At 40.5% G+C, this 22,652-nt stretch overlaps 1 protein-coding gene across 4 annotated transcripts in view; it reads left to right on the top strand.

Annotated features, from left to right (window-relative positions):
• The window catches only part of TLE4 (TLE family member 4, transcriptional corepressor), a 138,758-nt gene that overhangs the window by 100,291 nt on the left and 15,815 nt on the right, over positions 1-22,652 (top strand). For all 4 annotated transcript variants that reach the window (XM_063080239.1, XM_063080238.1, XM_063080235.1 and 1 more), the window contains 4 exons: positions 19,325-19,444; positions 20,403-20,456; positions 20,994-21,146; positions 22,365-22,497. In XM_063080239.1, the coding sequence (XP_062936309.1) occupies positions 19,325-19,444; positions 20,403-20,456; positions 20,994-21,146; positions 22,365-22,497 (460 nt within the window). The remainder of the gene's footprint in view (positions 1-19,324; positions 19,445-20,402; positions 20,457-20,993; positions 21,147-22,364; positions 22,498-22,652) is intronic.

Below are 22,652 nucleotides of genomic sequence, written 5' to 3'. Positions count from 1 at the left end.
TGTTTGAAATAACACAAAGAATATTGTTTCCAAGACAACTTTGATAAAATGTCAGCTTTCTTTGGGTTCTAAACCCATACAAGAAGCATTGTTATCCTAATTCCTGCTGGGTAGTTTGGATACTGCTATAGTTTGTTTGGAAACTTGCCTGTTGTTCTTTAAAATATGCTTAATGCTAGATTAGAGAACAAGTTGTTTTTTTTTTTTTTTCCCCTGTTTATGCAAGCTCATTTCAAAAGCATTTAAAATAAAGAGCTTGGGCATGTATGGTATTTAAAAACCCTTCACATGATGTTTTTAAAACAGATCAATTTCAGCATTAAAATGTTAGGAATTCAGCCAAGGAAAATTCAACTTGGATTGTATAGCTGTAATGATAATGTATTATAACCATCTTCTTTGAAAGTGATAGTAGCAGCAGAGTTGAACCTGGTGAATTACATAATTTAAGAATGTTTGCCAGAACACTGTTGTAGGGGGATTATTCAAGCCTTTCCTAAACCAAAGCAGGATGAAAGATGGATTTTATTATGAGGTACTTAAATCACAAGGATAGTCATCACAAAATATCTAAAGATAACTCATTTGAATTGAACAGAAGGTCATATGTCTGAATGTCAGTTATCACACTTAACTACTTGGCAGAATATTGGGATGTAAGAGAGTGTGATTTCTGTTTTTTAGCTACTTTGGCTTGAGTTAAAAACATCTTGAGTTTTCTTTCAGAAATAATTTTATGATTGAGACATTGATTTCAGAAATTGACTCCCATGTAATTAAGAAAATGTGTATATATATCAGTCACATCATTTAAGCATATCATTTATCTTTTTAAAATCTTTTTTTTTTTTTAAAGGAGAAAGCTCATGTATTCCTATTTCATCTTCAGCCCAATAGCCCCGTGTCTCAAGGGACCCTACATACATTGCATGAGGAATTTTTTTATGGGTCTCTCACATCCTGTCTGCTGCTATCCTCAGTAATTCAAGATCTTGACTCAATGTTTTGGAGGGTCAGGTTCATCATTTTGTAATATAAATATTGTTCCTTTGGAGAAGTGCTACAGGTTGAATTCTGTTAGTACTTCGAAAGGTGAAGATGAGGCAAGACACCAAAAGAAATAAGAACAGGGAACTTTGATATAGAGATCCTAATTTTAAAAAAGCCAGTGCCTCTACCTTGACACTGTGGCTATGTGTAGATGTGCTGAGAAAGTCATCTAGAACAAATAGTTGTTGAGACACTTCAGTGACACTGTAAACCCTACTGATGGGGGGTGGGGGCAGGGAAATATGTAAAATGAGAGAGAACATTTTTCTAGTTGTATTTCCTTGTGGTCGAGGAGAATACAGTCTTAATGGCTGATTACCAAAGCTTTGAGCCAACCAGTTTCTAAACATTATTAAAACATCTGTAATGTTGGTTCTTGTTGTGAGCTGAACTGTCTCTCTCAAAAGATATAAAATTCTGATCCCCGATACCTGTGAATGTCACCTTATTTGGAAATAGGGCCTTGGCAGATGTAATCAAGTTATGATGAGTTCATACTGGAATATGGTTAGCCCTACTTGCAGTGACGGCTGTTCTTATAAGAAGAGATGTGAAGGTAAGGAATAGGCCCAGGAAAGAAGGCCACATGGAGACAGAGGCAGAGAGTGGAGTTATGCTGCCACAAACCGAGGCATGCCAAGGACTGCCAGCAACCACCAGAAGCTGGGAGAGGCACAGAAGGATTCTTCCCTAGAGCCTGGGGAGGGAGCATGGCCCTGCTGATGCCTTGTTTTTGGACTTAGAGCCTCTAGAACTGTGAGGGAATAAACTTCTGCTGTTACAGCAGCGCTAGGAAACTGATACAGCTCCAAGAATCAAGTTTTATCTGTCAGTTTTGTTTCATCATCAGTGTATGTATGATGCTGTATGATGCTAAACACAGTGAGCATGTACATAAAATAAGCCACAAAACTGTTACATGTTGAAAGCTTTTAAAATGTTGTCTTTCACTGCCTAGCCACCTGCGGACAGTGTACTTAAGCTTTGGGGATACAATGGTGAAAACAAGGAAGGAATGTCTGCCCTCATGGAACTTAGGTTTCACTGGGGAGAGACACGTCAGTTACACATTGACAATTCTGATGGTAGCACCTTGTTGGCCTTTACATAGCCTAGGTTCCTGTTCTCCTCCCACATCCTCACTGAGGCAGCGAGCTTGTGCATGCGCCTTCCTCCCTCCCGGGCCTGGGTGATGAGTGTGGCATCGCACAGTTGTGCAGAAGCATCATCCCCATGGCCTGTGATGCATACATTTGTGCCACTCCCCAGGCTTGTGCAGTCTTGTCCTGTGCAGTCATATGTGGTGGCCCCATGGATGCCAAGTTTTCTTTCTTGTCTCTCCCTTTCCCTCCAAAAGAATCTCCAAGTGGAGACCTCCGATCCTTTTCTTCTCTGAGCTTTTTTTCTTTTCTTTTTTTAAAAAACATTTTAATGCCCTTTTCATCTTTCATGTTTATAGAACTTATAAGTTTTTACTTCATACATGTTTCTTAGAGCTCTTGGCGTAAGTCGATAGGTTTAAACCCAGATCTATCAGCCCTAACAAAGCAAGCCCCTTGTCATTCCCTTGTCCCCTTCTTTGTCTTTTCTTGATGTTTCCTTGCTGCCTTGTGTACAGGTTGCTTTCTTTCCACAATACAAAGGCATTATTTCCTGTGCCTCTTATGTCATAGTCATTCCTTAAAATCAGAAGATTGTCTTCTGGTGTTGGCCCTTTGTGACCTTGTGTGAGTGACTTCATCCCTTGGATTTCAGGTTTCCTCCATCCCTCGGAATTAAGGTTTCCTCCTATATAAAATGAGGATGCTGAGATAGACAGGTGCTTCTCAAACTTTTGATAAGTATAAAAAACACCTATGCTGGTTACAATGCAGATTTTGATTTAGTAGTTCTGGGGGTGGTGCTGAGATTCTGCATTTCTAACAAGCTCTCAGGAATGGGGCAGCAGCTGCTGCTAGACAGTGGACCACACTTTGAGTAGCAAGGGGCTAGATGATTTCTCCGGTCCCTCTCAGCTAAAAGTTAGAACTTTCCAGCCTTGTTCAATAGAGCCTGTCTGTAGCTGTGAGCTCCATACTGAGAAGGCCCAGCCCATGTGTCTTCACATTCCAGCATTCTCACCATCCCTGCACACTTTGTACCAATGGGAAGGTCAGAGTACACTTGCTGCTGTTGAGTAGTGCTTGAAAGGACCTGCTGTCTGCAGTTCATGTTTTATAGCTTGGCCCATTTTTTTTCCTCCCAGACTGAAGCTAAACCCAATGTCTAATGCATAACTGGACTTAGCCTTTAGGTTACATAGTTCTTCTTGTGGCTGTTTGCCTTGGGTTTTCCCCGTTCCTTCATCTCACAGTAATGGTAGATTTATAACCATCCTCATAACTGTGATTAAATGCCTCAATTCTTTTGCTTTATGTGGCGTTCTTGGCCATTTAATTGCACTACATTAAATGGTATGTTGTTGCTGTCAGTGCGGCTGGATTGCAATGTTGTGGATAGCATCTTTGGATGTTTTGAAAAATGTTCCTATCATACAATTTGAGCTTGTAAATAGAAGTGCTGAGCGTGCATAAAATGTGTTTTAAGAAATTTTTTTATTACTGTTTAGTTGAACTGATGGTGACACAAACATCAAGACTTTGATGTTTTATACGGTATTCTTCCCTACTAATTAACTACACTAATGAAGTTAGTTGTGGGGGAAGAATGCCGTATAAAACATCAAAGTCTTGATGTTTAATCACAGCTTAAAGAGAAGTTTTATACTCTTTGATTGCCAAACACATTCCAATTAGCTGAAGGAAGGTCAAAAATTCTGTTTTCCCCTTTCTGGTCTTCAAAGCTTTTCTGGACTCTTTTCTATTTGACCATTGGTTACTTGAGCCTGAGACTTAATCTAGACAAGATGACAGTGGCATGTGGAGGACAAAATATCTTCCCATGAGCATAACTGAGAGATCCAGGCAGTGATGATTTCAGTAATGTACTAATGGAAAATAAATGCAACTCACAGAGTAGTGGGCATTTATTTTTCCCTTACACCCTCTAATTTTATTATTAATTTAGAGTCACTCAATTTTCCTATATGTTACCATATATTGCTCTTCTAAGCCACTTCTCTAAGTTCTGATAGACATATTGCCTTAATGAATTCAGACAGCAAAGCCAAAGAAACGTGTGTGTGTGTGTGTGTGTGTGTGTGTGTGTGTGTGTGTGTGTGTGTGTGTGTGTGTGTGTGTGTGTGTGTGTGTGTGTGTGTGTGTGTGTTTAAAGGCATAGGGTGTAAGTGGGGCTCTGCAAATTTGATTATAAGAATTCTTAAATGACCAGTAGTCAAGCAACAAGAACAACAAGAACACTTCTCAGGTCATTTCCCTGTGGTATGTGTTATATCAATTTTTATTGTTTTTTAAATCAAGCAGAGTTTACAATAGCAATAATGTAATTCAGATAAGCAATTATTGTAATTGACCTTGGCAATGAGTATCCTTGGCTTTTACCACAGTTTGCTTAATACCTGAGGATGGCCAATTATCTCATAATGCCCACTTTATTGAGATTATTGTTTTAATTATGGCACTCAAAATACATCACTTTGTCAGCACGGTAGAATCACACATTGGAATGCCACATTCAGGCATTCAGAAATGTGTAAAGAGAATCTAGCCTCATTGTATGACAGGGTTGTGATTATGTTTTTTCTCTCTTTCAACTCTGAACTATGATTTTGAAATATGTTGTTTCTTACGAGTTAAATGTGGTCCATCCTGGTATGATCTGCTGCAGGGAGATAAAGTCTGGGATCTACCACTGAACTAACTGTGCTCTGGGAAAGAGCAGAAGGTGACTTAGTGCTAGTAGGTAGGCAGGTCTAGTTGATGAGGAGTTCTAACTGACAGCAATCACAGTGGCTTGCTGGTGATCTGAACATGTCTTAGGTCAGAGGTCGTTAACTTTAGAATCACCTGGGAGCATTTAAAATTACCTGTACCCAGGTCCTTGCTCAAGCCCACCCCCTCTGGTGAGAGCCTGATTTAACTGCTCTGGGGTCGGGCCCAGGTGGGGCTTTAAAAAAAAAACAAAAAAAAAAAACCCTGCACAGGTGATTCTGATGTGCAGCCAGGGCTGAGAACCACTGCCAAGTCCTTGAATTGTTTGCTCTGTGCTGGTTTGTCTCATCCCAGCCATAACCCCATTCTGTTGGGGTCTTTGCTGCTGTATGCCTCAGTCTTGCTCTGTTCTCTGCCAGACTTAGTCCAGCTGCCTCACATTCCTGAATAGTCCAGGTATGGGTCCTGTAGCTTACTTCTCCTTTCCAAGCAATTCTAGGGCTACCTCTCCTATAGGAGGTCTCAGTGGATGGATCCACCCTTCCGTAAACCTGAGAGTGCAGTTTCTTACATCTCACAATGCTCTTATAATTCAGTTTACTGTTGATCACATAAATACATCTTACTTTCCTTTTTTCTAAGTTGTTTTGGGTAAGGATCAGCATTATAGCATCTATCTCAAATACCTGGGTATACCACTGTAGAGCTAGGGCTGGGTCTGGAGCTCACAGACTCCTCAAGCCCGTTGTCCAGACTGGGTCACAAACCCTTCACATGCAGGTCTATGAGCTAGGTAATCGGCAAAAAGTTCCTTGGAGCTGTAGGTTCCAGAGCATGGCCACGCGGAGTGGATGCCCGAGGCAGTAAATGCCAGCCAGGTGGCAGCACCAAGCAGGTACACTAACTCCACCCACACACAACTTATTTATAAAGAATGCGCTGCACCACCACTAACAGGACCTAAGGTGAGGGGGCCTGATTAAATTCTGTTTTCCCAACAATCACTTTGTGGACATTTAATCCTGGTTGATTAGATCAGTAGTTATCAACCTCCCAGTTGTTTTTCCCCCATCTGTGATAAACCAGGAGGGTGCTGTTCACGTGTATCATGCAGTCCCAGGACCCCCTTAAGGTTAAGAGCATTCTTGTGGGATACCTAAGACTCCTACCCTTTTCCAATTTAGAACCTATGTCAAATTGCAGTTCATGAATCATCATTTTCTTAACAAAATTGATTCCATTCTAATTTTTATACATGTACGTACACACATGCACACACACACACGTGTTTGTTTAAATGAGTCAGTTATATCTCTGACATCTTTCTCAGATCCGTCTTTTCCCTATCTTCAATACCCCTCCAGTATGAGCCACCAGCATCTCCTCCTGGACCACTGCAGCAGCTCCTGATCTGCCCCATTTCCCCTCTAAGGCTCTGGTATGCGACAGGCCCACTGAAGTGCACACTGTCAGCACTAGGGAAGCAAGGGTACCAAAAGTGATGAAGGCTCATCTTTGATGATCTGATTCAGAATTTTACTATTTTAATTTTAGCATCCATGTAAGATTTATACTGTATACTTACTATTGTTTTTACTTTTACTTGCAAAGGATGGAGGTAGGCAGTATAATCTTTTCTGTTGTTAAGGGCTTTTAAAATTCTTACTTGATTCTAGCCTCCCTCTCACATACAACTTTTCTCAGATCTCTGAGGGACTTTTAGAGCATGTGTGTCGTCTCATCACTTCGCTCAGTGGCACTAGAGTAAAACACAGCCCTCACTGTGGCCTGCTGGGCCTACACACTCTGGGCCCCCCTCCTCACAGCATTGTCCTCTGATGCTCCCTCCACATCAGGCACCCTTGTGTTCCAGTATCACTGAAAGTTTTTCCCCTCTTTGGTACCTGTGCATGTGCTCTTCCCTCTGTCTAGAACATTCTTCTGGCAGTTACTGTGGTTGGCTCCAGCTTTTGCTTCAGGTGTCAGCCAGAATGTCATGTTTTTGAGAGCCCTTCCCTGACCCACCCTGGTGCTAGTTAGTCTCAGTCTTATTATCTTGTTCATCTCCTTTGTAACACATCGCCATTTGCACTTATTTTTTATTAATGTTACTAAGAACTTACTTTACTTTATTTTTATGTCCTCTAACTAGAATGGATGCTCTTTGAGGGCAGGGTCTTCATCTGCCTTTTTTATTGTATGCCTAGTGCCTCAGGTCCCATCAGAGTGCCTGGCACGTAGTGAGGACTTCATAAATAACCCTGGGGCTTTGTTATTGACAAGGGATTAAGTGCCGCAACCCTCCCTCCCATAATTAGTCTTCATCCTTCACTCACTTTGGAGTCCTTTATCAAATTCTAGTGGAGTTGGGGGTGCAAGTCTAGTCCTTACTTCTGCCACCTTAACTCAGGGTTGTCTTTGAAGGCACATTTGACATGAATTCTACAAATTGGAGAAAGAGAACTTCTGAAGAGGGCACCAAACGAAGAGGGTGAGTAGATGCCTAGATTTGAGAACATGCTGTCTGAAATGTTTGAATCTGGAGAAGTGCAGTGGCTTTTCCCCAGAGTCCTGAGGTTTGAGAAAATGCCTGTTACGCTCAAAGGAAGGCAGAGAGGAGACATTCTCAGCAACTCTCTGAGCCTCCGGCTGCCCAGATTGGGTTGCTGGCAAAGGTTTGGCTATTGCCTTTTAAGGTAGGTTTCAGAAATAAGCATGAAAGGAAGAGCAGTGTGCCTGCCACTTCATGTAGATCTCATTTGATCATCATGATTAGCTTAGTCCGTCCTGGTTGCTATAACAAAATACCATAAACTGGGTAGCTTAAACAAAGGAAATTTATTTCTTACAGTATTGGAGGCTGGGAAGTCCAAGATCAAGGTGCTGCCGCTTAGGTATCTGGTGAGGGCTTGTTTCCTGGTTTATAAGTGGCACTTTCTAGCAGTGTCCTTATATGGTAGAAGGTGTGGGTGATCGTCTTCTATAGGGGCTCTATTCCATTCATGAGGACTTCATCCTTGTACTCTGATCACCACCTGAAGGCGCTGCGTCCACATACCATCACCTTGGGAGTTAGGACACAGACATTCAGACCACAGCAATGACAGTCTTGTAAGGTAAATGTTCTTATCTCCATTTCACAGGCATGAAGATTGAAACCTCGAGGGGTTAAATTGCCTAGAGTCACACAGTTGACAAGTGCTGTAGTTGAAAATTGGAACCAGAGCACTCTCACTCTACAGCCCATTCCTATTCCATGCTGTCCCCTTCCCCCTAGACTAAGGTTATAAAGGGGGTGCCTTATCCACCATTCTGTCCCCAGTGCCTAGCACATTGCTGGATTCGACTGATACTACAAGACTCTGCTTGTAAAGTCTTCGTTATTCTTCAGATGGAGGCGTAAAACCTCATTTTTCCATCTACCAGCTAGTGCTGAAAATACGTAGGCAGAATCACCCTCTTCTTCCTCCCCCCATGGCCTGGCTGGCCCTGTCAGAACTGCTAATGACCTCTCTGACCCATTCTGTATTCTCAGTGGAGGGAGGTCAGTGGATGTCTATTACAGCAAACTTTGTCAATGGCTCTAACACTTTAGTGACGTTATATTTGATTAATCCCATGCTCCTGGATGCTTTGTACACACTAGGCTGTGGGATCATCTAGATTACTGTGCCCTGGATGCTTACAAACCACTAGACTTGCAAGATATAGGCTGTTGGCCAGTGTCAGTAGAGGGTTGTCCTATGATAAGATGTGTGTGCACATGTGTATACACATGTGAAGAGAGACAGTTGGACTACACCAGAAAAGTAATGTATGTGCTTTGAATTATTTTTTCTTCAGTCCATCAGTTCAGCAAACACTTATGAATTGTCCTTGCATTACCAAGTGCAGGATGTCCTTTGAGCCATATTTAGTATTATACCACTGAGTTAGTGTTCTTTCTTTTTAATAAAATGGTGGTGGATCGAATGGTATTCACCTCATTTCTCTGTGTGGTGAGTGAATATATTTTCTTCCAGTCCATTTTCAGCATGCTGCTATTACCGTACCATTTAGCTCGGTGCCAAATTGCAGTTGGCTTCATGCAGTTCTGTTTACCGAGTAGTTCTGTAGTGATTAAATGTCACTGGGTACACCGAGTATACAAAAGTAATTAACCTAAAAGGACATGTTAGAATAAGGGTCAACAACCTCTTTAGCCCATAGTGCTACCAGCCAGACTAAGTATTGACAGAGATGTTGCTGATAGGGTGGGGGCAGGGGCAGGCAGAGTGGGGAGAGGAGTATGGAAAAGGGAAAGGAGAGAAGCAAAAAGAGGAGGAAAGAGGGGAGAGGGAAAGGTCAAAGAAGCAGAAGCACTAGACCAGTAATCACTTGTCTGGGATTGGCAACTAGAAGGGGGTGCTAAGATTTTTTCTTATTCCCCTAAATTTAGCTCTCTAAACTATAATCGTTTCCGGGGGAGGCTGAAAGATAGACCGCAGCTTGCCTTCCCTTCCAGCGTTTCAGCACTGATAAGTGGAGTGCCCGGTTAGACCAGAGCAGTCTTGACGTATGCTTGGTGAATCAGCCTCTTCTTCTGGTGTTTTATATACTTAGTCAACCACCCTTGCATCTTTAGTTGCAGTGATCTTATAAAAGCTACTGCTTGGAATCATTTCTTTAGAACAATTTGAAATTGTATCTGTAAGTATCTGTATCTCATTTGTTTTCTTCCCTTAGTATACTGAAGTCACTATCAATCACAACTGATATTAATGCTTTATATTGCTTTACATACTAAAAACTTCCATAAAATTCTTGGTAGTCATCTGTAACTTAAAAATCAACCAATGTACACCTCTTCCTTTTTTGTTTTAAACATGTGTTATATCTGTCTGCCTTATATTTGGCTTTCATCACCTGTGTGTGGTAACTTACTATCCAGAGTAAAAATGGGAGTACTGAGAATGTTTTTCCTTTCACCACATATCTCTTTAGGGGATAAACATTTCAATGAGATTCCCAGGGGTGGCTATTTTCTAAATGAGCGGCAAGAAAAACTGCTGATGTCTGCATTCTTCCTGCGGTGGGTCTCTCAGGCAGGATTCCTTTAAATCCTGCCTCCTCAGTGGTAAGGCTTCAGTAAGATTTGTTTCTCCTGGTCGCAGACAGCTGAGGAGTGCATGATGTTGAGAGACAAGGAGGAGGGCTACCAGTGGCTCCCTGGTGCTGAAGATTTTTTTCTTTTACAAAAAAGAAAAACAATTGGTGGCCTTGATACATTTACTCAGCAATGAATATTCATTGCGTGCCCACCCAGAGGCCAAACCTGGCGCTGACCTTGGGAACGGGCCTGCACCCTTGATTGGTGGGGGAACAACAATGACAGAGTACCACCTTTGACCCTTCTCTGCCTGGCACCATTCGGACCCTCGTTTCAGTTTTATTTTTGCACTGCTTCCTCTTAATATCTTTTCAGCATAGTTCTGAGAAGTGTCTTGTCACCATATCACTTTCAAAACTAGCACTTTTGAAGGCTGCCTCCTTCCTTTGGTGTGCCTGCACATTTCGTGCACATGCACGCACACCCCTGTTGTTCTGACATGTCATTTGCATTGAGTGCTAAGGATACAAAGAACTAAGGCACAATAGTACATGCTGTTTAGGAATGCATAATCTCCAATCTCAATGTAATGAAAATGATGTGGGAACAAGTAAGAAGTATGTATGAGTAGATCAAGTTTTGTGCTCATTCATTTCTTCAGCAGCTCAGAATCAAGATAGCAAAGTGCTGGTTTTACGCGTTGGTTGCTGGCTTCGTGGAACTTCTAGTTAAGTAGACAAGACAAGCAAATAATCAATATTGACTGCGATAACAGTACTAGGAAGGAAGCACACAAGGGGCTTTGACAAGAGATTTACAGGAGGGACCTCCTTGGATAGCATCACAGATAAGACCTTTCTGAGGATGTGACATTTAAGCTGAGACATAAAAGATGAAAGATGCTAGCCATTCAGAGGTCGGGGACGAAAATTCTGCACAAAGCCTCTGAGGAGTGGAAAATTTGGCCTGTCCAGCACTCTAAAATACTTTCAGATTGGAGAAGGTAGGGAGGGGCCAGATCAGGCAGGTACTCCTAGAAAGTGCTAAATGCTTGTAGTAATGGGTGTTGATTTCTGTTGTGACTTTGAGTACTTTTAGACCTGTGTTATCTAATATGATTGATGCAAGCCACATGCGGCTCTTGAGCACCAGAAATGTGGCCAGTCCAAATTGAGTTGTGCTGTGAGTATAAAAGGCACACCAGATTTTGAAGGCTTAGTGCTAAAAAATGTAAACTGTCTCAATAATTTTTATATTGATTATGCATCGACATATTTTTTGATACATTGGGTAAAATAAATATATGATTAGAATTAATATTACTTATTTATTTTACATTTTTAAAAAACTAGCTGTTAGAAAAATGTGAAATACATGTGGCTCAGATTATATTTCCGCTTGTTGGTGCTAAAGAACAACGCACATGATATTTAATTAAAACCAATTGGTTAAGTGATCACTGAAAACTATTTAGCCATTTTGTTGTGGTACTATGAAGACAAGGAATTCCTGATCTAGCAACCTTAAAACTGTTAGGCAGCCTCCCTTTAAGTTGATTTATTGTTATTTCCTCCTATGTTCCTGCTGAATTACCCTGAGACATTATGTAGAGCATATTTGCATACGTAATACATAAGTATATATATAAGCCTCTGTGTAGTTAACACTCTTTGGAAGAAAAAAAGTTCAGCCTTTCAAATAGATTAAAACAGTCTACTGGAAAAAAAATAGCAACATGAAAAGATTTTCTTTTCCAATAAATTTTAATAGTTACTGAAATGAGTATTCTGGTCCATTAAGATATGACTTGCCAAGTCTTAAAGCTTAGTCACTTATTTTCTCTGAGCCACAACCGTACTTCAACTTCTTTCAAAGCAGCTGTTTGAATTGTGTTGATATTTTGATTTTAAAACAGAGCACAGGGCAGGAATAGTCTAAAGCCAGTTCACCTTCCCAGAATATTCAGGAAGGAAATTTTTGCCAGCCTTCTCCCCACCCCCCTTTGTTTTCAAGCACAGTCAGACTCATGTACTGCGTCTTCTCTGCCAGTGAGACTTAGTAACATTGGTTATAAGACAGTAGGTGAATAAGTGGTTTATTTTATATTTTATAGGTGCCATACAGAAAAAAAATAATGCCAGAAAGTGGCCAGTGTATGCAACTGTAATTTACACAGAGTTAGCACACAAGATTTATAGAATCTGTATCTATGAGGACAGGAAATTCTTGGTGGAGGACAAATGCAGGTAGGAATGTTAGGTTTTTGCAAACTTTGAGGAGGTCCATTGGATTGAAGGGTGTGAAATAGCTTTGGTGTGATTAGATTGAAAGAACAAAGTTGTGTGCACTTGGCAATTTTTATTAGGGTAGTTTCTGGTAGATGGTTTTTGGTGGGTTTTTTTTGTTTGTTTGTTTTTTGTTTTTTGGGTTTTTTTTTTTGACCAGTAAGGGGATCGCAACCCTCGGCACAGTGTGGTCTGCACCATGCTCAGCCAGTGAGCGCACCGGCCATCCCCTGTGTAGGATCTGAACCCGTGGCCTCGGTGCTACCAGCACCGCACTCTCCCGAGTGAGTCACGGGGCCGGCCCTCTGGTAGACTGTTAATACTATACCATCTCTAATAATTAGGAATGAGATTACTTGATTAATTCAGCTTACGCTCTGTGTTCTCTCCATCAGTGGTGAGGGGTTGTAGTTGTCCCCTCTCATTCCCCCAGCTGCCTGCTCATTTGCCTGCAGCTTGGACCACATGCAGACTATGGCTATCAAAAGGGGGAAGCTAAGCTGCCTACCTAAGAATCAAGCCTATATCTCTGGTGTCAAAGCATTATGTCCTAGCAGCTCAGCTTGCCAGCTAAAGTAACTGTATTTAATGAAATTTCTGGGGTGGAGCCAACAGCTTTATTCCAGGAAGAGGAAATAACAGTCAAGAAACCCCAAGAGGACATTAAGATAATGTTCTAATTTAAAATCAATTTTATTGATACCTTATAAATTATTAGAGCATTTTATCCTGACCAAGTAATACATAATGCTGAGGCCATGAAAACAAAACATGAATGATTGAATACTGAAGTTCTGTATTTTCTACTACATAAATGAAAAAATATGTAGGACTTTAAAATTCTAAATACTTTGACTCACAAAGCCCTACTGGAGAGTGTAAGGTGTATATTCTGCTCATCTTTGTACTTCTGTACTTAGTGGGTATACTTTATTCAATAAGTATTTGTTGAATGAGTCTATAAGTGATCTAAGATTATATGGTGGTTACCACATTTGCCAAGGAGGAATAGCTCTTTTTGAGGGCTTTACTAGATGCTGGGTACTGTGCTTCACAATGTGAACTCTCCTTTAATCCTCACGGCAGCCTTGTAAGGAAGTACTATTATTACCCTCATTTTGCCTACTGGGGAAATGGAAGCTTAGAGAGATTCATTAACCTGTTCAGGGTCACACAGCAAGTATTACAACCTAGTCTTAAACCCAGGGCTGGCTGACTGTAGTACCCATAGCATGGCTGTTGTAGACACTGCCTCTCTTTTATCAGTACTCTGATTTGATAATATTTTGATTACCTGCAAGAGAAATTTATCTTGACCCAAGGTTTTCTTATGAGGCGAAAAGCAGAGAGACAAAGACAACAATACAACATTTTAAAGAATATGAGGATACTTCAAAAAGTTTGTGGAAAACAATTAAAAGATAATACGGATTTTTCTATGAGCTTTTTGAAGACTCCTTGTATGTTGTTCCTGAAATGTTATAGAAGATGAAACAATTATTAAGAGCAGGCTCGTTACTTTATATAGAGATTATATTAAATCTTCTGTTAACAAGGGCACATTTTCAGAAAGGCCCCGTAATTTTTGAAGGTGAGTTTTGATTTATGTTAATTTGAAAACAAGTTCTGTGAGGGTTGTATATAGATTGTACTTTTAATGACTTCCTTAATCAAGCAGGTTATAAGAAAAAGTCTTCTAATGAGCAATAGACTGACACCAGTGACTGGCTCAGAACCCTATCATATTCAAGTTTTACACCACCAGCATGCCATACATTTTATTAATTTACATAAATTTGCATTTGCTATGAGTCAATATGTGAGACTTGTGTATTTTTACCAAATAATTTTTATTTATTTTGAAGATTTTATATTTAATTTTTCCCAGTTGAGGATTATTTTCTCCATTTGTCCTGGTTGTTTTCTTATAAATGAGGTAATATATATTAAAATGTTTTATCAGTTATAAAGAGTTCTATGAATGGGAATATAAACATTTTCTGTAATATTATACAATGAAATCTCAATCAGAAATGCCACTGGGATATGGTACTATGTTAATAGTTTGGTGTACATAGATTTATTCAGGCTATTGCTTTTACTTCAAACCTTGTTGAAAGTATTTCTGATGTGTAGTGCTTTGAGGACTAGTGAGTATAATAGACTCTGGATGATTCGTGATTGTAGGGCTCATCCTCTAGATAGGGTTTTTGAAGGCATAGCTGATGAGCAAACAAGCCATAGAAAATGAGTTTTAGGGTTCTTGATCATGGCTGTCCACTCAACCTTTAGCATATTCTTTCTGGTTGTTATCTTGCGAGTGGGCAGGGACATCTGAGCACTGAACCTGTGTGAATGGAAAGTAGAATTAGCTTGATATGTATTTGAAATCAAATTAGAAAGTCCCTTGTGGAGGTGGTATTTATAGTCCTGCCTCAGTGCAGCATTGAACCGAAACCTTACTGTGATTGTTGAAAGGAAAAGTGTTTTGGTTAATAGCAGACTATTGAAACCTTAACATTATGGACCATCTGAATATCTATGCTGAGGCAAAGTGCTATACAAATGCCTAGCATAATCCTTACAGACACTTAAAATAAAAGATCCACACTAGTTCACCGTCTCAGTCTGTGCAGTAAATAGAACTGGCTGGAGTGCAGCATATGTAGTGATAGTCCCTTGGCAACAGCAGCTCAGTGGTAGACTATGTGCTGGGACTATGCCTTGTACTTTCCTTAGTCCTCAAAGCAGCCCTGTGGGGGTGGGGTGTGGAGTGTTGTTATCCCAGACTACAGAGAGACTGAGACAGCAACATCCCTACCCTAAGGCTACATAGCTATTAAGTGGAAGACTCCAGACTCAAACCCAGGCAGTCTGACTCCAGAGAGATGCTATTGCCTGCTATTAAAATCTGTGCTCTCTGTTATTAAAATTAGTTAATTATAACAGCACTGCCTTCTTGGGGGGGGGGGATACTTTATAGAACTCATTCACATACATGGTAATCTTTGATCTTGTGGTGGCAGAGGAGTAAAGATAGGGGCGGGTCCCTCCTATTCAGTGCTGGAGATGTTGGTTTTCCATCTGACTTGGTCAACTGCCTCAGAAAGTCTAGAGTAGATTTCAAACTAGGATCTAGGATTTTCTCATTTTGAAATGAGAACCTGATGAGAACCTGATGTTGTTATGTTAGGAATAACTGTCTTTAAAGCTTATCTTTTGCTACCAAAGCAATTGGGATTTCCATATAATAAGACATAAGTTTTAAATATTTTTTTTGTTGGTTTCTTTCCTTTTTTCCCCTTCTTTTTCCCTTCTTTTTCTTTAATTAAACACATTTACCCTGTTCTTTTTTAATATCCCAGTATAAATGTTTACTTTTTTAAAATGTAGAGCTTTACTAAACATTCACGTTCAGGATATTTTGCCTTCTCTGGATCAGCCATTGCTTCTGACTATGACTCCATTCAAGACAATTTTACATATTAATGTTTCTAAATTTGTAAATATATACAGGGTTGTCATAATACAGCTTAAGTAAGTTTCTTATGTAGTAAGCTAGGGAAATATCTGACCTAGCTGAGTTTTAAAAATAATAATAGAGAAATAAAAACAAGCTTTTCTAATAGAAGCATGACTTTTTAAAATAAATATTTATTTAATTTCTCCTGTTCACATGCCCAGCAAAGATCCAAGTGAACTTCCAGTGGCAAAATGGTAGACTTCTAAGATTCATGACAACAGTTCATGCCAAGTCCAGTTTGATTCTAGAGCAATTATGTTATTAGAACATTGCTGATTGCCCTACTGCCCATTGTGCAGTATAACCTTTAAATACTAGTGATAATTAACTACTTTATCTTTCTACCAGGAAACTCCAGCATGTAACTGTTTTACAGTAAAAAGCAAAAATAAAATGCTGCCTGAGCAACTAGAAACAGCCAGCTTAAGAAGAATAAAGCTATTTGATTGTACACATGTGCAAATAATAAGCATAAAGATCTAAATAGGCATTACCATTTAGTATTAAGAAAGTGTTTTATCATTGTCTATGGATCTGTTTTTCCTTCTGAATAGTGGAAATAACTTTCAGTAGAGTGTACCAGAATTAAAAGGTAGTTGTTATTCATACACACACGCACAGTCTTTGTCAGGTGAAGGAGTGCAGGTGAGGAGGGGCAGAGCTGCCGTGTTACTGATTACAAGGGGCATCGCTACTCACATCTTCCTCTAGTGAATGGTTTCCCATGGGATTCCACTTCCCACGGGAAGTGTGTCACGTGAATTTTGGATTAGGGTTAAGGGAGTAGAGGGGATGTTCAGCCACTTGTGTTTAAAAACATTTCTGGGCAGTTCTCTGCTGCTCACTGTGCTGATGTCCCCGCTCCCATGGAATCCACAGGCCAAAGTGGGAAGTGGCCTTGTAAACAACTAGCAATAAGTTTATTGTGAGCGCTGTACTCAGTAGAGGAGCAAAATGTTAAGGGAACGAGGAATGAGTGTTTAATTCTGCCTGACAGCATCTGAGGAAGCTTTGAAAGGTGGCATTAGAGCCAGTTCTTATGGATGAGGAGGATTCCAGAAGATAGATGCTGAGGGAAAAGGCTTTTCCATACGCCAGGGGAAAAGGCCACAGATACAGTGAAAACACATGAAGGTGCTGGAGAAGGCAAGCTCACAGGCCAGGCTAGGGCTGTGGATTGGGGCATGGAGTGAGAGCTTTGGAAAACAGCCATACTTAGGAATTTGGACTTTTTTCCTGTGGTTGGTAGGAAATCATTTGTACTTTTTAAGGAGGAATGAGAAGTGGCTGAATCTATCTTTGGGAAATATGAATTCCAGAATGTGGAAGACAGACTGGAGAGAGGAACAATGAGAAATAGGGTTCTGGCATTCAGTCTGGTAGGTAATAGCTCACAGATGGTGTTTGTGTGCATGGTTTCAGTGGTCATAAAAACCGGATTGTGTTGGGTTGTGGTGTGAAAGCGAAGCAGAAGCATTGAACTAAATTGTGTGGCCTGGGAAATGAGGTTTGGAACTCAGTGGAGATATACGAAAGTCAAGAAGCAGTCCACTTCCAAAATGTGTTTGGCTTGTAATGTTTTGCTTCAATCTTGGCCTTACTGAATAATACCTGCAATCTTTTCTGCCACTAAGGTTGAATGTTTGAGTTGAGGGATAGTTACAGGATTTGGTGCATACAGTTTACAGAGTATTCACGTAAAACATTAAGAGGGGCTGGCACAGCAGGGGGACGGGATGATGAAGTACCCAGCACCTGGCAGTGGGCACCCACTCACTGGGCCCGTCTTCTTCCCTACCAAACTCCCACTTGTACACCTTTGGAGGAGCTAGTGGTGCAGTTGCCATCACCCACCACAGCTGATCACTAATGTCTTAGTAGCTATACGGACCCAGGCGTGAAAAAAGTCTATTGATTTCTCTCTAACAACATGCCTTGAAAGTTTAAGAAGTGGCACAAAAGAGAATGTGGCATTATGGTTTAGTAGAAATAAAATGGAACATAGAGCCAAAAGTTCTGGATGTCATACTGCCTCCCATAGTTAATTAAAAAGCCCTCATAAAGTTCATGTATCTTTATAAATGTTAATTATTACCAACAGACTAAGATAAAGCAAAAAAAAAAAAAAAAGAAAAAGAAAAGTTCAGAGTCAGCTTTGTATGAATGAATAGTTATAAATGAGGAAGAGCTTTACTGAACAGTTTTCTGAGTTGATTTGGATGCCAGGCAAAAGTGTTCGGGTGGAGATGGTTCTTTGTTCTTCCTAGATCTTTTCTCCTTAGACATTTTATCACCAAATATTCTTTCCACCAGCCTCCAAGTCAGCCCTTTCTTATCCCAAGCTGGGTTAGTTTCACTTTGGAGTCCTGCTCTGGTGCCCAGCTGAGGGGCTTTGCTACTCAGGCCTTCACTGTCCATCCACCCCTCAACAGGGCTTCCCTGCCCGTGGCCCCACTGTCCCTCTTACACCTCCTCAACTTTACTAAGATCTTCCCTTTTGTCTGTCTATAACGTAGTCACTAGCCAATTCTTAAGGTTAATTGCAGTTTTCATTGGCGCTTTGTCATCTTCATCCATGGGTTTAAGCGCTCATACCATCTAAATGTGCCCAGTAACCACCTAGCCTTAATGACAGACAGATTCATTTTCTGTGCTTCAGATCTCATCACCAGTGTTTCTTTTCTGTGTGGGAGTCCTCCAGTTGAGAGCTCGTTGAAAGAACAGAGGTGAAGAATACAACCTCAGCCCATACAGATTGCCCCTGACCTCGTGATCCCAAGAGACATGGATGTGGCCCCAGTGGGGTTCCTGGGTTTCCAGTGATTAAAAGGAGCAGGCTCATGAAAGGAGTCTGGAAAGGAATAATGTGCATTTTTGCAGGTGTTATTTTTTCTGCCACTCTCCATCTTCTAGGCTCTTAAGATGTGGGGCTGAGCAAAATTCTGCAGATATGATCTTTATGTCACATGACCACCATTTTTGGTTGCTCAAATCCCCAAAGATTACCTCTCCTCTTTTTTTCATTGAAGAATTACTAATTATCTCTTAAGCTTGACTATTCATAGTTTCTCTGTACAAGCTTGAAATATTGGATTCCCACTAGCCAGCAAACTTAAAAAACAAAAGAAAAAAAAAAGGTTTCCTTTTTTCGCTTCCCTTTTTTCTTGTATCTGCTGTCTTTCCCAATTTTCTAAAGGAGCTTCAGCAGTATAACAGAAACATATCCTTTAGACCAAGCCGCATTCTGTTCTTTCAAGTTTACACTATCCTCTGCCACTTTTTTATTCCTCTCCTCTCTGTCTCATCTCTGCCTCTTCTCCCTTGTTCTTTTTTTCCCGTTTCTTTCCCCCTTGTCTTTTTCTCCTTGTCTTCCCATATATGCCTCTTTTCTCTTACTTTTATGTCCTCCACTCTCTCCTATCCATTTTTAAAAGCTTTGCAAGAGTGTACTAAAGAACAAGAAGAAAAGAAAGTCTCAAGGGATTAGAAGAGTCACTCTGGTAAATGGATGATCGTTTGTCAACCCTTCTTCCCCTTCTGATTCCAGAGCTCTTCGGTATCCCCATCAGCCAGTTTCCGAGGTGCTGAGAAGCACAGAAATTCCACAGACTACTCCTCTGAGAGCAAAAAGCAGAAAACTGAAGAAAAGGAAATTGCAGCTCGTTACGTAAGCTCATTTACCTTTGCTGTGGGCTGGGGGTGGGGGTAGCTTGCCTTGCTTTTTATCTGCAGCCATTTTACTCTTTGACTATTAGCAACCAACACTAGAACCAGGATAGCACCATCTGATATGAGAAAAAAATATTTATTGCATTTATAGCTCTGTCTGCATTGGCTAGCGAAGTCCTGTGTGTGTGCAGGTGTGTGCACTTGTGCATGTGAGAGGATAAAGTGCTTCCTTGGGCAGCTGACAGGAAACTTGGGTGTTCCATGTTGTTATTTCTATAGGTGGATTTGCTTCTCCCTGTATATTTCAGGGTGGTTGTATTTTCTTAGGTTAACTAGAGATGTTAAGGAAAAATGTAAAATCACAGAAAATTTGTTAAAATACCTAGACCCATGCTGAGGAATATACCAAGTTTTGTGGAATATAACTTTGCAGAGATATCCAGAATATCCCTAGCACGAGTTGAAGCTCATTTTCAACCAGTGGCTGGGCAGGTCAAACAAGTGAAAGGGAGCAGGCTGGATGGCGGAGGGGGGCGGGGGGAGGTGTGCGTTGCGTGTGTGTGTGTGTGTACGTGTGTGTCCGTCCCTCGGCTGCTTCCCCTGCTAGGGCCTTGCAGGACTGCTGGCCTTATGGGAAGCTGAAAATCTGGATTCAGCCACGCCCATTTGTAGACTGTATAAGCCCGGGCATGTCAGTTTGCAGCTTACACTGTAGAATAATAAGCAAGCCATCAGCTTCAGTTTTTTAAACTGGAAAATGGAATCATAGTACCCACCTCATAACCTCATCGTGAGGATTAAAGAAAGTAGTACATTGTACAGTGTTTAACAGTGTTTGGTACAGTTCATTTTTATAAGATATGAGGAATTAGTCCAAACTTATCTAGGGTAAATCTGACTAAAAATGTGATATTTTTGCTGGGGGAGGAGATAATGCTTCTCACTTGTCAATGCAGGATAGTGATGGCGAGAAGAGTGATGACAACTTGGTGGTCGATGTTTCCAATGAGGTATGTTTATGGCCTGTTTAACTTGCTGATCTCACCAACTGTAACAAAGACTAGTGCCCAATTAGCATCAACAATGTTCTTTTAATTTCCAAAGGGACTCACTTTTTATTTAAATTTTATTATCTATCTATCTATCTGTCTGTCTGTCTATCTATCTGTCTATCTAATTTTATATGTTGCTGGTCCTTTTTTTGTTGCTGTTTTTTCTATGAAGTGCGAGTGTCTTTTTCTACCACAACAAATGCACACCAGATGTCTGTGGTCAGCATACAAAACTCACTGACCAGCAACTTGCAGATTGGTGGGATTTTGATTTTTTGTTTTTGTTTTAAATATGTACTGTAAATATTGTAGTATTTTGGGGGGGCCTCAATACTGAATATTTTTTTCAGCAATTTCAGTGAGTCTTGTTATCCATTCCAGAACATTTTGCACTTCTAAGATGTTAAATGCTTTTGGCTAGAAATGTCCACACCTGAGGACCCCAGCATTGCGAATGCATTGTGCTGCGTTACTACCCATGATGTTCCTTTGTAGGATCCATCTTCCCCTCGAGGGAGCCCAGCACATTCCCCGAGAGAGAATGGCCTTGATAAGACACGCCTGCTCAAGAAAGATGCCCCAATCAGCCCAGCCTCTATTGCATCTTCCAGCAGTACTCCTTCCTCCAAATCCAAAGAACTTAGCCTTGTAAGCGGCTCTTCACCATCTTTCTTAGTGTTGCCTATTTCAAGATGGTTGGGTTTGTTTTTGATTTTTGTATTTTTCATATCTTTCTATGGGACTTTTGTTTCCAAATGCATGTGTGTGTTCAGTATTTAAGTTTAACTGACAGAAGTGTTTTGGGAGCAGAATGGGTTACTAGCTTGGTGTTGGTGGGTGTTTGTTTTGTGAGTCTTTTTGCAAGGATAGGAGAGGGGTGTGGGGAAATTGAGTAAAACATGTCTTAGCAAAGATGGAAAATAAATGCTGGGGGTTACAGAGATGGTTTTGTTGCCTGCGGTTTATGGTAGATTTAGTTTGGGGCTGGGATGTGATTTTGTTGTTAGCTTTGTTTGAATTACTGAGCTATATGACTGCAATAATTTTCCCTTCCTATGTACAAAGTAATCTGTCATTTATAAAAGTCTACCTTGACTCATACCACAAATCACAAATGCAAAAATGAACTGCTCACAAGTCAGGATAATCTCCCTGCAACCCCCTTCTTCTGTGGCTGTGCAGTTAAATTGCATTTTTGCACAGTATTTTTTCCTCACCAGTTATTTCCTTGTAACATGACATTTTTTTAAAAAAAGACATTCAGTTTTCAAATAACCATTTGAATTCATAGCTATAGTAAAGGAAATTTCCTCAGTTTGTCTGAAATTAGGGGGATATGTCTAGCAAAGGGCTAGATTAGGTTTTTTTCCTGTTGCTTTCTCTTGGCCTTCTGGCCTTCTTTTAATGGTACCACCTGTGCTGAGTCTCTGTGACAGTTCAGGTTTGGATCTTTTCTAATGGGACCTGTTTACCAGGAATCCTCTTGTAACATGAACCTAGGAGCCCGAATTAAACCATTCAGTTTTAAACCAAAGCCGTCTGCAAGTGGCCGGTCACAGTCATCATGGTTTGTCAGCCTCCTTCAGCCTCTGTCTGACTCAGACCAGTTTCCTAGAAATGATCTACTCTCTACTCTAAATTCAGCTTCAGTTGATGTCCTCCTGGACATTAATTCTGAGTCCTCAAGGAACTTTTTTGTTAGCTCTTTTTAATTAATGAAAGTGAAGGTCCAAGCTGAGCACCCTCTTTCATTTCTCTTCTTCCTTGCCTTTTTTTTTCCCTTTTTCTTTTCTTTACCTTTTTAATGTTTAACATCATTAAAATCACATTCTAATTGCTGGCACATTTTGTTTCGTCTCTTGTTAGAATGAAAAATCTACTACTCCTGTTTCAAAGTCTAATACCCCTACTCCACGAACTGATGCGCCCACCCCAGGCAGTAACTCCACTCCCGGACTGAGACCTGTACCTGGAAAACCACCAGGAGTTGACCCCTTGGGTTAGTAAGAAGAAAGATTTTTCTGTATGTTTATGGTTTTGTTGTGAAAGAATTTAAAAAGTGCAGTACATTAAGCTTACTAATGACCAGCATTAAATGTCTGTTAGACAAAATTATTTAATCGGAACTAAGTGCCAGATATCAACTCTGTCTGG

Source organism: Cynocephalus volans, chromosome 16 (assembly GCF_027409185.1).
Source record: "Cynocephalus volans isolate mCynVol1 chromosome 16, mCynVol1.pri, whole genome shotgun sequence".
NCBI lineage: Eukaryota > Metazoa > Chordata > Mammalia > Dermoptera > Cynocephalidae > Cynocephalus > Cynocephalus volans.
The sequence above is the reverse complement of the archived record's forward strand: the minus strand, read 5'-3'. Positions and strand labels throughout refer to the sequence as shown.